This window comes from Centroberyx affinis, unplaced genomic scaffold (assembly GCF_046629955.1).
Source record: "Centroberyx affinis isolate AG114_WGS23_722 - 3 ecotype Tasmania unplaced genomic scaffold, CSIRO-AGI_Caff_v1 ptg010258l_1, whole genome shotgun sequence".
Taxonomy (NCBI): Eukaryota; Metazoa; Chordata; class Actinopteri; order Beryciformes; family Berycidae; genus Centroberyx; species Centroberyx affinis.
In genome coordinates this window covers 236011-248232 of record NW_027284783.1, presented here as the reverse complement: position 1 = coordinate 248232, position 12222 = coordinate 236011, and the positions used below count along the sequence as shown (strand labels likewise).

The following is a 12222-nucleotide window of genomic DNA, read 5'->3' as shown; positions in this document are numbered from 1 at the left end:
GTTCCTCCACAGTGAATTGCCTCTTCAGAGACCCGTTTTAGTCTGAGGAGAAGCTGGATAATTTATGTAGGAAATCGATTTCTAACCCTGGCATTCCTCTTTCAAAATTAATGACCAGCTTTCCAGAGATGGATACTTCAAGGCTGAATTGGCAGAGTGGGAAAATTCAACTCTTAATGCAGTGTTGACAGGAGGGGAGAACACAGAAATCAAAAACCAGCCAAACACAAAACAAGTGGTTTGGGAAAAGTTTGCATTTCTTGAATACAATCAACCAGGCTTCCATTTACACTCATATATAAAAAATGTATGATACTGGGGAGACATGACTGATAATTACAGACAGGTTTTCTTTGCATTTCTTCTTTACAAACAGAACTTTCCTAAAGAGTTCATCCATCCATCCTTCCACTGTCAGTACATTACAGCCAAGCTGTTAGATGCTCCCGCTTTGGTAACATAAAATCCTTCAAATATAACAGATCCATCCAAGTCAGAAACATTAATACAGTAACAGTCAGAAACTAGCTAGAGGAGTGCATTGATACTTTATGTGGCTCTAAAAGCAGGAAAACGGTGGAGTGACAGCAAAGAAAAAACTTGTTCCGGATGTGTTTAAGGCACTCGTTCATTCAGACGGGACCGGGTCTCTCTCTCTCTCTCTCTCTCTACCGAGCCGCCTGCTTTTCCACCTCGGTGATGGAGACGAAGCGCGGTCGGCGGCGCACCTTCCTCTTGGTGTTGTGTTTAGGGTTCCGCTGGTACATGTCTGCAAATAAAAAAAAGAGGAGAGGAATCGGTGAAGAAGGCGTGTGGAAAGAGCGGAGGGGGGGGGGGGGGTCTGGTCTCTGAAGATCGTTACCTTGGAAGCTGAGATAGTACTGGCGGTGGCCCTTTACGACTTCCACTTCAGCCGATCTGTCGGTCATGTACGCCTCCTCCAGGTTCCGGGACGCCATCGATGTCGTGCGCTGCTTGTCGTCCTGATGATAGAAATTGAGATGATTTTTGCTTCTTTGGTAAAAGAACAACACACACAGAGGAGGATAAACATGTTGGAACTGATCGGCCTTTCACTCCTTCCACCATCTGCATTTGCCAGAAAAAGCTGAAAGCTTTAGCTCTATTTGCTCTGGAAGAACAGCGCCCTCTTCCTGTTTTGTGCCATAAAGCAATTTCCCTTTGTGCTGTAAAACAATCTAGCAGATTTCCCGCCGAAGCCGACCCAGTGGCTCACAATGTAAAATGCAGTGTAGAGGCCGGTAGAGGCTGCCAGGCTTCTCAATGGTGGTCTCGTTTACTGTAATTATACTAATGTCTCAAAATTGATGCGGTAATGATTCACTGATGTTAAAATGCTACACACATCACACACTAAATCATATCTAGAAACAGTCAGGATATGAGACATGTTAATGCCAGGTGTACATATACACATGTGGCTCATAAACCATAAAACATACCATGAAACACAACACAAAATAAAATAACATTTCAAAAAACTTAAAAATGACCCATGAACCTCTAAACCCCCATCCCCCCAAATTCAACTACTGCCCAGCGGCAGTGTAACTCACAGGCCGTCCGTACTCGACCCAGTTCTCGTGGTCGCCCTTGTAGTACCACAGCCACTCTGTTGTCAGGATGTAGTGGGGCGGCTTGGTGACCGAAGACACCGTGGAGAGACGGCGAACGGGGTCCGACTCGCGGGTCATGGACAGGAAGTCCACGGGCCGCGCGCCTGGGCTGCAAACACGACAGAGAAAAACAAACGACTGTTTTCCTCATCGGCAGCAGATGAGCTTCCAGACTCGAGAACGGCGAGAAGCGAAGTCTCACCTCTGCATTTTGCGCGGGTCGCAGAAGGCCCGCTCAATCTCCTCCATGTGCCTCAGGTCCCGCCAGGTGTCGCCGTCGAACACCTCCCACTTGTAGGGCAGGTTGAAGTGCACACGGATGCAGTTGTCTGCAGAGGAGACACAAGAATCTCAACTACATTCAGAGCAAAACATTACAAGACACAGCATACTTCAAACCATGAAACATCCATCTTATCAGCTTTAATGAACTTGCAGGATTTCTGGGTATTGAAGCCTCTCAATTCAAACGGTTACCTCTTGCTGCCACCAAAGTGCAACATTACCTTGAACATGTTTAAATTTAGAAAGGAAAATGAGCAAGAGGCCAGGGCATTTCACACTCTAAATGCCTGCATTTAGAATATAAGTTCCCTAGTTCATTTTCCCACGTATACAACTGGAAAAATACACTATTTCATCTGCTGCCAGGTGCCACAACCATAAGCATCATTGCATATTGAATTAGGAAGACAAGATGTGTATTTGCTCCTGTAATGTGGAATTTAGAGCTGGTTATCCAATGCAGGGAGCTTGGTAAGAAACAGTGATGCTTGTGTGCTGCAAGATTGAGGCTGGAGATAGAGAGAATGTTGCTTGTTCAACTTGGGACACTGACTGGAAGCTTGGGTGGGTTGGATTGCTGTAAATTCACAGATTACTCATTTGCATGGTCTATTTATAATTTGACACTTTGTCACCACCTAGTGAAAATGTGACGGAATTGCAACACTAGCAGAACAGGTCAAGATGGAAAGAAATGGTGGAAATATTAACATGCTGCGTTAATTTTTGGCTTGCAAGACTTCAACAAAAAAACAGCCCTTTCACCCCTTTGGTATTATAAGAAGGAGCAGATGAGGGTTGGAGAAAGCAGCTGAGCTCACCTTGGAATCGGCAGCTCCTGCGGATGAAATGGAGGCAGATCTCATTCCTCTCGTCTGCCTGACTGACGGGCTTGAAGAGTGGGTCCGGCATATTCTCTGACAGACACACAAAGAGACAGAAAATCATCACTATTTTCTTACTTGCGTTCACACCAAGCATGTTTGGAACGGATGTTAACATCTGATAGCCAGCAGTTCCTCATGCAGGGAAAGCTGGGCATAAAATGAAGCGAGGGCAAACTGCAGTCTGGACTGATGCTCATATTCAGCTTTTTCTTCATGTGTTCTTAACTGGTTTGAAGACCAGAGGAGGGAAATTACAACAAAGAGAATAGACAAGTCCCCCCCCCTCGCCCCCCCCCCCCCAAAAAAAATCTCCAACCTGACGGCATAACAAGTTACCAAAACTCTGTCATAATAAATAAATGAGCTACTTGTGAATCAGTGTGACTTCTGTTTACAAGCCCTAGGTTAGGGTGTAGTGACCGTCAGGCTCACCTCTGGGGGAGCAGGTTGAGGGTGTGGCGAGGAGCTGGATGTTCTGGTAAATGAACGGCAGGTCGTGGATGATGTCCCCGCTGAGGCCCCTCTCCTCCAGCATGAGGCGGCCGTGCTGGTCGATGATGTGCTGCCGCTTGCACTTGTGGCCGAACATGCAGTCGCCCTGAACGTAGTGCATGCACATGTGCACCTTGGTGCACTTGTCTTGGAAGGTGCATGCGCCGTGCGGCCCGGCGCCCTTGTTGTAGTGAGCGCACACCTGTATGAGGAACACAGGACGGATGGTGAAGAGGGTCGGCGTGGCAAGGGAGACGCACGCTGGCAACCAGAGGGATGGGCTAAATCAAAACGGAAAAACAATCAAACCTCACACACCAAAGTGTTCTACTTTACCTCTGCGGAAACGGACACTTCCCTCAGGTCAAACGCACATCAACAGGACACTTTTTTTTTTAGATTTTCTTTTTTGTTTGTTTTTTTTTTTTTATTTTGTTTTCTTGTTTGTTAAAAATACAGGGTTCTCCCTCAGGTTCCTCCGAGGCTTCTCTTCATCCGCTTGCTCTTCACCCCCATCTGGGCTCTACTATTTTCTTGCTGAATTATTTTAGCGATTGTCTTTGGACCTTTTCCCCGTTATTGGATTAGAGTTGAATGGCAGCCTACTCTCTCAAAACTGCACTCATATTTTAGCATATCTTTTGTTTTGTCTTTCCAGAAACTGCTCTTCGTTTTTGCAAATGCACCATCCAATCAGAGAGCAGGATTCTCACCTCACTGGCGCTGCCTACTTCCCATCCACAAAAGCCACGATGTAAGCTACTCTGGTTCGTCCCTCTCCAGAAAAAGAGGAAAAAGCAAAAGGGAAAACGAGAGCAAACACCGCTACGTGTCTCTTTCTCCAACGGCCTTAACAGCAAACTTAGAGCACTGATACACTGGCAGAGAGAAGAGCCACACAAATCAGCGGAAACACCTGTAACGCAAAAATGTTCCACATTTAAATGGAGGTCACACTGGATAGAAAATAGAGCATGTGAAATACTAATCAATCCCTCCCAGTGGGGGAAAGGTGGAGACACATTATCTGACCAGCATAGGGCAATGGAAACAACTGGCAACGTTGTAAAGCAAAGGCAACGTTTAGACAGTAGGTGAAGTAGAGATTGTGTGTGTGTGTGTGTGTGTGTGTTACCTCAGGCAGCAGGGAGGGGTCGTTCTGAAGCAGCAGTAGAAACAGGTCATCCTCGTTCAGCTCATGCAGGGTGCACTCTCTCAGCAGAGGGTAGTTATGCTCTGATCGGATATCATGGGAGAACTTGCATGGTTTCCTGCAACAGACCAAAGTTTTGTAATCTTACAACAAAACAATACAGAACCCAGCAAAAAATATCTGTCATATCTCCTGAATCCACACCTAGACCAAGCATACAGAATATAGAATATGGTACTGCAGTGGAGACGCTGAATCTGGTTCAATCAACTAGCCACTTCCAGGGAGGCCATAGACTGTGAAAAATACATTTCATATATACTTACCAATATAAGCAGATCTATGTTTGAACATACTGAACATTCAGAACATACTGTCCAGATTCACAGATTTTGGCAAAGAAAAGATGAAGGGAAACAATTTTATGTGATAAGTACATAAATGTACGCATTCATATAAGTCTCTTTTATTTCTTGTAGATATAGCCCCTAGTATTTCTTTTAGTTTTCCTTTTCTTCTCTCCCATGGTGTTCAGTTTTGATGTTGACTTTTTTTCCTGTATACATTACTTATTGTAAAGTGTTCGCGTTAATATAAAAAGAGATGTATTTTCTTTTAGTTAGCAAGCCAATACTACACACACAGAAATAACAGAGGTAGCGTGAAAGCACAATAAATGTCATTTTTCCCCTTGTTGCAATAATAATGTCTATGAAGAGTCTGCATAGTAGACTAGTATCCGTTTCCCAACAAAGCATCCGACTGCCTTAAGTTTCGTTTTGCCTCTTCACTGCCACCAGGAGTATGTAACAGTGCGCAGTAATGGATAAAAACAAAGACTAGTCCCATTAAATGCGACCATTAGGTGCTTGGTAGAGTCATGTTAGGAAAAAATACATTAATCGTGCAGTTTTAAATTGTTGGATTACGTTAGTCAGTGTAGTATCTGTCTGCGAGCAGTTTTAATGTATTTAAAAAAATAAAAAAAAACAATAACAATGGGAGCCCATAACTAGCTTATGAGGTACCGTTATGGCAAACCTTTAGTAACGCTAGCTTCTGACTTTGGCAAATTGCTAGCTTCTGACTTTGGCAAACCATTAATAGGTTTAGACTCTTCATAGGCATTAATGGCGATGGGAAAAACATTAAATTACACTTGTATTATCCTTTAACTCCCTTGGCAAGCCAACACCTCGACCCTTAGCTTACCTGCCTTTCCCAAACCGGCAGTTTCCATAAACAAAATACTTGCACAGGTGTAATTCCTGGCAGTCTGCGCAGTGCTGTTTGGTGTAATTCTTGCAGAGTCGGAGGGATGTTTTAGCGACGACAGTGCAGTCGGTGCCCTCCTTGGTCCTCACCACCACGAAGCGGGGGCATTTCTTCACGATGTACCAGAAGTCCTCCTCGGTGATGTCGAAGCGCTGGAAAACCTTCCTGTGGAGCTGCAGCAGCACCATGGCGCCTTTGTTGCTGCACAGCACACTCGTAGCATAGTGAATCACTCTGGCATAGCTGGACATTTTGGCAGCAAAACACAGCGAAGGGAAGTGGAGTCAATGATTTATTTTGCTGGTTTGCGTTCCGCCCATAGGTTCCGCCCAGAACAAAAATAGTCTTCCGGTCTGGCCTTTTCAGAATAAAAGCGTCATTTGTACAAAGCCAAGATGGGGCTCAAATGAGGCCCCGGTTTCTTACGACGTGAAAAGGGCCTAAAAAAAAGGTCCTATAATAAGGCTAAATATACTTTATTTTGGGCAAAAACAATAAATTAAACGACAAGAGGTACTTGAGCTGTCCCAACATAATCACCATGGTACATTAAATATAACATGTTGGTCATTAATTAATTCATTCATGAATGCCTGAATTAGAAAATATTTCTATGTCAACATGTGTAAGACAATTTTCTTCAGTAACAAGGTAGTAGACAGACAGATAGACAGACAGATGCCACCATGGTACATGTAGGACATTATGTCATCATGGTGGCGTCTATAAAAAGTAGGCTTAATGTGTTGTTAGAGTAAAAGTTTTAGACATGTTACTACATCACTTTTTGACAAAGAGAACATTGTTACATATGATTTTTCCTTTCGTGTCTGTCTTTTCGTCCTTTGCAAAAAGGATGAAAGGACAGAGTTCAAACTAGATTATTTTAATTGAAATAAAAAAACAACAAGTGCATAAACAAAGTAAAGCATGAATAAACAAGATTACTTCTTGGCCAGTTTCTGATGCAATGCTTACAAAGGCTAAAAAAAAAAGTGTACTCTATACTAGATGTGATGTAAAAAGTAGCAAAGGACAATATGTCAGTTAAATCATTTTTAAGTAAAAAATTACTAATTCAAAAATATTAAATATATATATAATACTCAATTACAGAACTGAGAGTAACTATTTTGTTACTTCCACACTTGGTTTTGTTTTTCCAGGACGTGACATATTACACGCTTTTATTCTGAAGGCTCATTTGCCTAACTTCTTTTTATTAACTCTGGTACCTTGACGCATCTTTTCCACTTTAGTCCACATGGAGGCAGTCGAGCTTAATTCTTAACTCTGAGTCTGAGTTATGAAAGAAGAAATGTGCACAGATAATAAAATGAGACTTAAACAGGACTAAACCAACCTGTCTCGTCTACTTGTAAAAAATCCTAACTAACTTTACATTTAGTTTAGAGTATGTGCAAAGAAAAAGAAAATTAATGACTACCTCAAACATCAAAGTCACCACAGGACGGCGCTACAAACCACTTTTGCACGTTGCTGCGATCTGTGCTATTTGGTACTCTTGGCTTTCCGTAGTGTTGACATCTGCGTAATCATGATGGCGTCCGGTGGTTAGCTAGCTAGCTGGTTACATGTACAGTTTTAAATATTATCGTTTTATGTACATCTTTGGAACTACTGCCAAAACATTTACATAGGTGTGTTTTTAAATTATGTCGGGTTGTTCAATATTGTGCATTTCGACTGGAAGAATGGTGTTTTCCTACCCGTTCGGCTAACGTTAAATGATTCTCTTTTGCTAACACTGACGTTAGCTAGCCTCGACAGGCAGACCTCTGTGTTTTAGACACCTAAGTTAGCAGTTATCTAAACTTATTCGGTGCTAGTTCAGAGTCATGACCGAGGTCGAAGAGCTGCGGCCCGTACCACGGGAGCGGGCCATCCTGGAGAGTTTCTTCACGCAGCTCGGCATGTTTTCTTTCGACCGGGCGAAGGACTACGTGGAGAAGGAGAAGGACAACAGCAAGAGTGCCGGAGCCATCTGGGCCGCTCTGCTGGCCGCTCTGGCTCACCTGGCCGCGGCGGAGAAGGCTTACCACAACATGACATTCCTCGGACAGAAACTGGGTAACGCTTCCCGACGCTATCTACAACCGTATTTCCTCAAAGTTCTCAGGAAGGGTGTGAATTAACCAGAACAGGCGGTGTGCCTAAATTGTATCCCCTAAACAATGTGTTTCCCTGGCGGTGTGTCCTGTGAATTTTCCTCAGTGCGTGTCGTTTTGCTACTGTACAAGGAAATTATCATGGGGTGGAATGAGGTTATTAAATGTAGTAGTAGACTGATGTAGAGCCTGACAACTTCTTTGTAAAATAGGCTAATGGACGCTTGTGGTTAATACGTTCATAAACCAGGTTATTTTCAACAGGCTACTTTCATTCTTTGTAATCCCGTAAATTGCTTTTAATTGTAAAGTGAAAGTGAAAAATGTGCACAGAGCAATTCTGATTTCATTTAGATATGTGCGAGGTAAAGCCGCTCAGATAGCTACACGTGTAACGACAGATGGCGCTACTGCCCATGAAAGATGAACACAAGTCAACCATTTTCATCTGATGGTGGTCCACAATATACAGTAGATGAGTAGACCTGTGTGTGTTCCTCTCCCTGCAGGTGGCCAGTCGTTCTTCAGCCGCAAGGACTCCATCCGAACCATCTACACCTCGCTATACAACGAGCTGCGGAAGGTGGTGATGATGGGACGCCACACCCAGCCGGGCTCTGCCTCCTACCTGGAAGACCTGCTGTCGCACCTGTCGGAGCAGCTCTGCCACTTCACCCAGGCCCGCATGGAGATGGCCGACCTGTACGAGAAGATGCACTCGCTGGGCAGCCAGAAGAGCATCAACTCGGACGAGCTGGTCACCACCCTGGAGGCCGTCCTTCACAAGTACAGCTCCAGGTGTGTGTGTGTGGGTTCTTAGACCAGGGTTTAGGGTGGATTTTGAAGGAATAGAAAGGACGTTTGCGAGATTAAGTGGAGAGGGAAGAATGAGAGAGATACCAGGAAAGGAGGGAGTGACATATTGGGGTTGGAGGAGGAAAACGTTCTGCTGAATGCAGCAAATGCAGGACGCCACTGTTTTCCCTGGAGACACATCAGCTAAACCGTTTCCAACCATCGTAATAGGCATACAAACTGCACAGTTCAGTTGTTGAGTAAACTGCAGCAGGTCACAGTCTGATGCACCACACACTACTGACTTGGCAGTGCAGTGAGGGGTGAAGGTGATGCTCTCCCCCTGCAGCCATCAGACCTGTGGAGATGAATCGGAAAGGAGAGTGTGTGTATGTAGATGTTTGGCCGACCTGCCGCTCTGTGGCAACCAGCCACGCTCAGTTCCAACCTTAAATGCAAATGTATTCTCAGCACAGCAATGAGACAGCTGGTTTCAGGTCACTGTAAATGAGGCCGGCCGCTGTCATTACATTTGTTAGTTTGTGCTTGTGTTTAAGTGCTAACCCTCCCTCTCTTCCCCCTCCCAGATTCCACCACCCCATCCTGGGCCGCGTGGAGGAGGGCTTCCAGACGGAGGTAGACGTGGTGACCCAGTTACTGCGCTGCCAGGCCCAGGTGTCCGAGTGGCACTTCCTGCCCGCTCTGCTCAGTCTGCACGGCGCCAACTCCAAGCTGACTGCCTGGGGACAGCTCTTCCAGCGGCAGAAAGAGACCCGCAAGCACCTGTTCGGAGGCCAGTCTCAGAAGGCCGTGCAGCCGCCCCACCTGTACGTGTGGCTGCAGCGCTTCCAGGCGGCCCTGCTGGCCAAGTTCAGCTTCTACTTCCACGAGGCGCTGAGCCGGCAGACGGCGCCGGCCGACATGAGAGCCCTGACCGCCCGCACCGCGCCCGACTACCACGGCAAGATCTGCTCCTTCGTCCGCAAGCACGACGCCAACAACGTGTCGCTGGTGTTCGACAACCGCGGCTCGGAAAGCTTCCAGGGCCACGGCTACCACCACCCGCACTCGTACCGCGAGGCGCCCAAGGGCGTGGAGCAGTTCCCCGCCGTGGTGTCCCTGCCGTCGGGGGAGCGGCCGCTCACGCACTGGCCGAACGTCATCATGATGATGGGGGACCGCGCCGCCGAGCTGAACACTCTGGACAAGGTGGTGCACTTCTACGACGATAAGGTCCAGAGCACCTACTACCTGACGCGGCCCGAGCCCCACTTCACCCTGGTGGTCATCTTCGACGGCAGGAAGTCGGAGAAGGACTCGCACATCACCGCCTTCCTGCAGGAGATCTCCGGCTCGCTGCGCAACTCCAAACCCTTCAGCATCCTCAAACCTGGTTCCAAGGGCTGAGCTACAACCTGGCTCACACAGACTGAACAGCACATGCATACCTCTTCCCCAAACTGTTAAAGATGGATATGATGAGCGGTGGTTAATCGATGGAGCCTGTTAGCTCGAATCATTTCTTATAGAAAACGAATATGCTTGAATTTTTGATCTCTTCTTTTGGAAATTGTCCTTGAAACTGCTTTTATTTTAAGGATTTCAACCTGCGGTCCAACTGCTTGTTAATTTAGCAGTCGCTCATTTAGCTGTGAACCTGCTGTTTTGCCAAACCTGTTCCAGACCAAAGAGACACACCGCTCACGGTGTGCGTCCCTCCCATAACAAACCGCTGTGTAAAATCATTTTACACGCTCACATTCTTTGGCCATGACAGTATGACGAACTCCCTCAACCCTGTGAGGGATACGCTGCTAGCACTAAAAAGCCTTTCTCTGTTTAATTTATGAAGTATTTTAATTATTTTGCAGCAGTTGCTATTTTAACATGTTTCGTTTTTATTTTTAAATCCTTTATATTGTGCTGCACTTGACACCATTTAAATAAAGTTCTGAGATGATTGCACATCTGCCCTCGATTCCTAATCAATAACTATCATACAGGCATGACCAGTGAATGAGGTGTGTGTGATGGCTATTTACTAACAGAATGCCTCTAGTGGTTTAGTGAAGACTTTGTGTGTGATCAAGGAAGAGTGGAGTGTAGAGTCAACCACAAACCTTTAGTATGCACTCGTTCACTTAAAAAAAGGCCCAATCAGTTTACGATTGAATGCTAATTTATTCAGGTTTATTTATAATATAAATACAACACATCGATACAATCCATTTGGCTATATGAGCTCATCTTTAGGAAGCTCAGTTTTTCAAATACAGCAACACTAACGGACGAAACCATTTCCTTTATTATCAAACACATTCAAAGAAACCTCCCTTTTAGTTTAAAATGCACCAACATGTTATGATGCTACATGCCAAGTACACAATCCTATACATCAAAGTGCAATGTCACAATGGGTTAACGCTAGAATTCATAATTCAGTAATCTACTAAACACTTTATGATTATTTCATTCGGAGTGCTGCTGCTCTTCGTTCAGGACATGCGTGAGTGGATTCACAACTCCCCAAAAAAGACAAGGATAAAAAAAGGCACTTTCACATATACACGCACACACACACACACAGATGTGCATCCATAGCCCATCTCAGCGACTCATATCCCATTGCTCATCACACTCGCATCAGTTACCAGCCCAGTTGGAGGCCACATTCAGTGTGCTGTTCAAGTGTTTTTGGGCATTTACACACAGAGCCCCACCCTGTTAGCTTACTGTGAATTTAAGGTTAACTAGTGACTTCAGTGTAACAAGCAGGTAAACCATTATTTCCGCACACACACACTCAACTAAGTGGCATGCTTTTTACATCGACACACACACACACGCTTCCCCAACTTGCACGTGTTCTGGCGCTCAAGGCAGGCATGAATAATCTATCATCTATCACTATTCTAGTGCTTCTGCACTTATAAGGGGACAGAACAAGGGCAGGCAGGCAGGGCACACACGCACACGCACACACACACACACACACACAAATGGGAAAGAAATCATACACCCACCCCATTCCAGAAAAAGTTCTGTCCAAGCTCTGAACTCCCCCCCCCCCCCCCAAGCACTAAACCGTCGCACCCTGTTTGAAACTCTGGTCTGGGTATGGGTCTCCTCAGAACACAAGAAGGCTGTTAAGTTTAGTGAGTGTTAATGCCATCACAACAACTCACTGAACATTCAATAGATGGCTGAACAGTCGTTAAATACTGGAAACATTCATTAAATAGCTGGACATTGGTTAAATAACGTGAGTTTTTTTGTCACTGACTACCTCAAGAGGCTTGGTTTGAGGCGTAGTGAGCGTAGCAGCTGAACCAAGTGAAATAGAAAAAACAAATAAAAGAGTCACACAGACATCCCAAAACTGTGTGAACCGTCGTTGCCTTCACTCTGCAGCGTCCGCCCTCTGTGGCGTCAACCAATCGAATCGCTCGTTTACAGATACAGCAGCCAATCGGTAATAGATTAAGAATACAGCAGCCTTTCGCGATAGGCTCCTCGGCTAATGCGGGCCTATCTTTATGACAGTACAGCCAACGTTCACATCACTGAAA

The 12222-nt window shown here is 45.4% G+C and overlaps 2 protein-coding genes across 3 annotated transcripts; one reads left to right on the top strand and one right to left on the bottom strand.

Moving 5' to 3' along the window:
• Positions 1-244: 244 nt before the first annotated feature.
• Positions 245-5980, bottom strand: parp12b (poly (ADP-ribose) polymerase family, member 12b). Its single transcript, XM_071514889.1, has 8 exons — positions 5667-5980; positions 4437-4572; positions 3242-3503; positions 2744-2839; positions 1840-1966; positions 1578-1746; positions 863-983; positions 245-769 (listed from the first exon to the last, which is right to left on the bottom strand). Exons 1-8 carry the CDS (start codon positions 5978-5980, stop codon positions 669-671), a joined length of 1326 nt encoding a protein of 441 aa, XP_071370990.1. The 3' UTR covers positions 245-668.
• Positions 5981-7294: 1314 nt separating this feature from the next.
• Positions 7295-10618, top strand: kics2 (KICSTOR subunit 2). 2 transcript variants are annotated; one of them, XM_071514892.1, is made up of 3 exons: positions 7295-7661; positions 8368-8656; positions 9241-10618. In XM_071514892.1, the coding sequence occupies exons 1-3, from the start codon at positions 7589-7591 to the stop codon at positions 10058-10060; spliced, it is 1182 nt and encodes a 393-aa protein (XP_071370993.1). In that variant the 5' UTR covers positions 7295-7588; the 3' UTR covers positions 10061-10618. The 2 variants fall into 2 exon arrangements, with proteins under 2 accessions (XP_071370993.1, XP_071370992.1); XM_071514891.1 differs by having other exon boundaries at positions 7295-7820.
• The last annotated feature ends 1604 nt before the right edge of the window (positions 10619-12222 follow it).

Excerpts from the sequence above, each read along its gene's own strand:
- parp12b (XM_071514889.1), bottom strand. The coding sequence starts at position 5,980 with ATGTCCAGCTATGCCAGAGTGATTCACTATGCTACGAGTGTGCTGTGC. Across the intron at positions 1,967-2,743 it reads CAGGAGCTGCCGATTCCAAG|ACAACTGCATCCGTGTGCAC; the intron begins GTGAGCTCAGCT and ends TCTCCTCTGCAG. Across the intron at positions 1,747-1,839 it reads GACCCGCGCAAAATGCAGAG|CCCAGGCGCGCGGCCCGTGG; the intron begins GTGAGACTTCGC and ends TCGTGTTTGCAG.
- kics2 (XM_071514891.1), top strand. The coding sequence starts at position 7,589 with ATGACCGAGGTCGAAGAGCTGCGGCCCGTACCACGGGAGCGGGCCATC. Across the intron at positions 7,821-8,367 it reads ATTCCTCGGACAGAAACTGG|GTGGCCAGTCGTTCTTCAGC; the intron begins GTAACGCTTCCC and ends CTCTCCCTGCAG. Across the intron at positions 8,657-9,240 it reads CTTCACAAGTACAGCTCCAG|ATTCCACCACCCCATCCTGG; the intron begins GTGTGTGTGTGT and ends TCCCCCTCCCAG.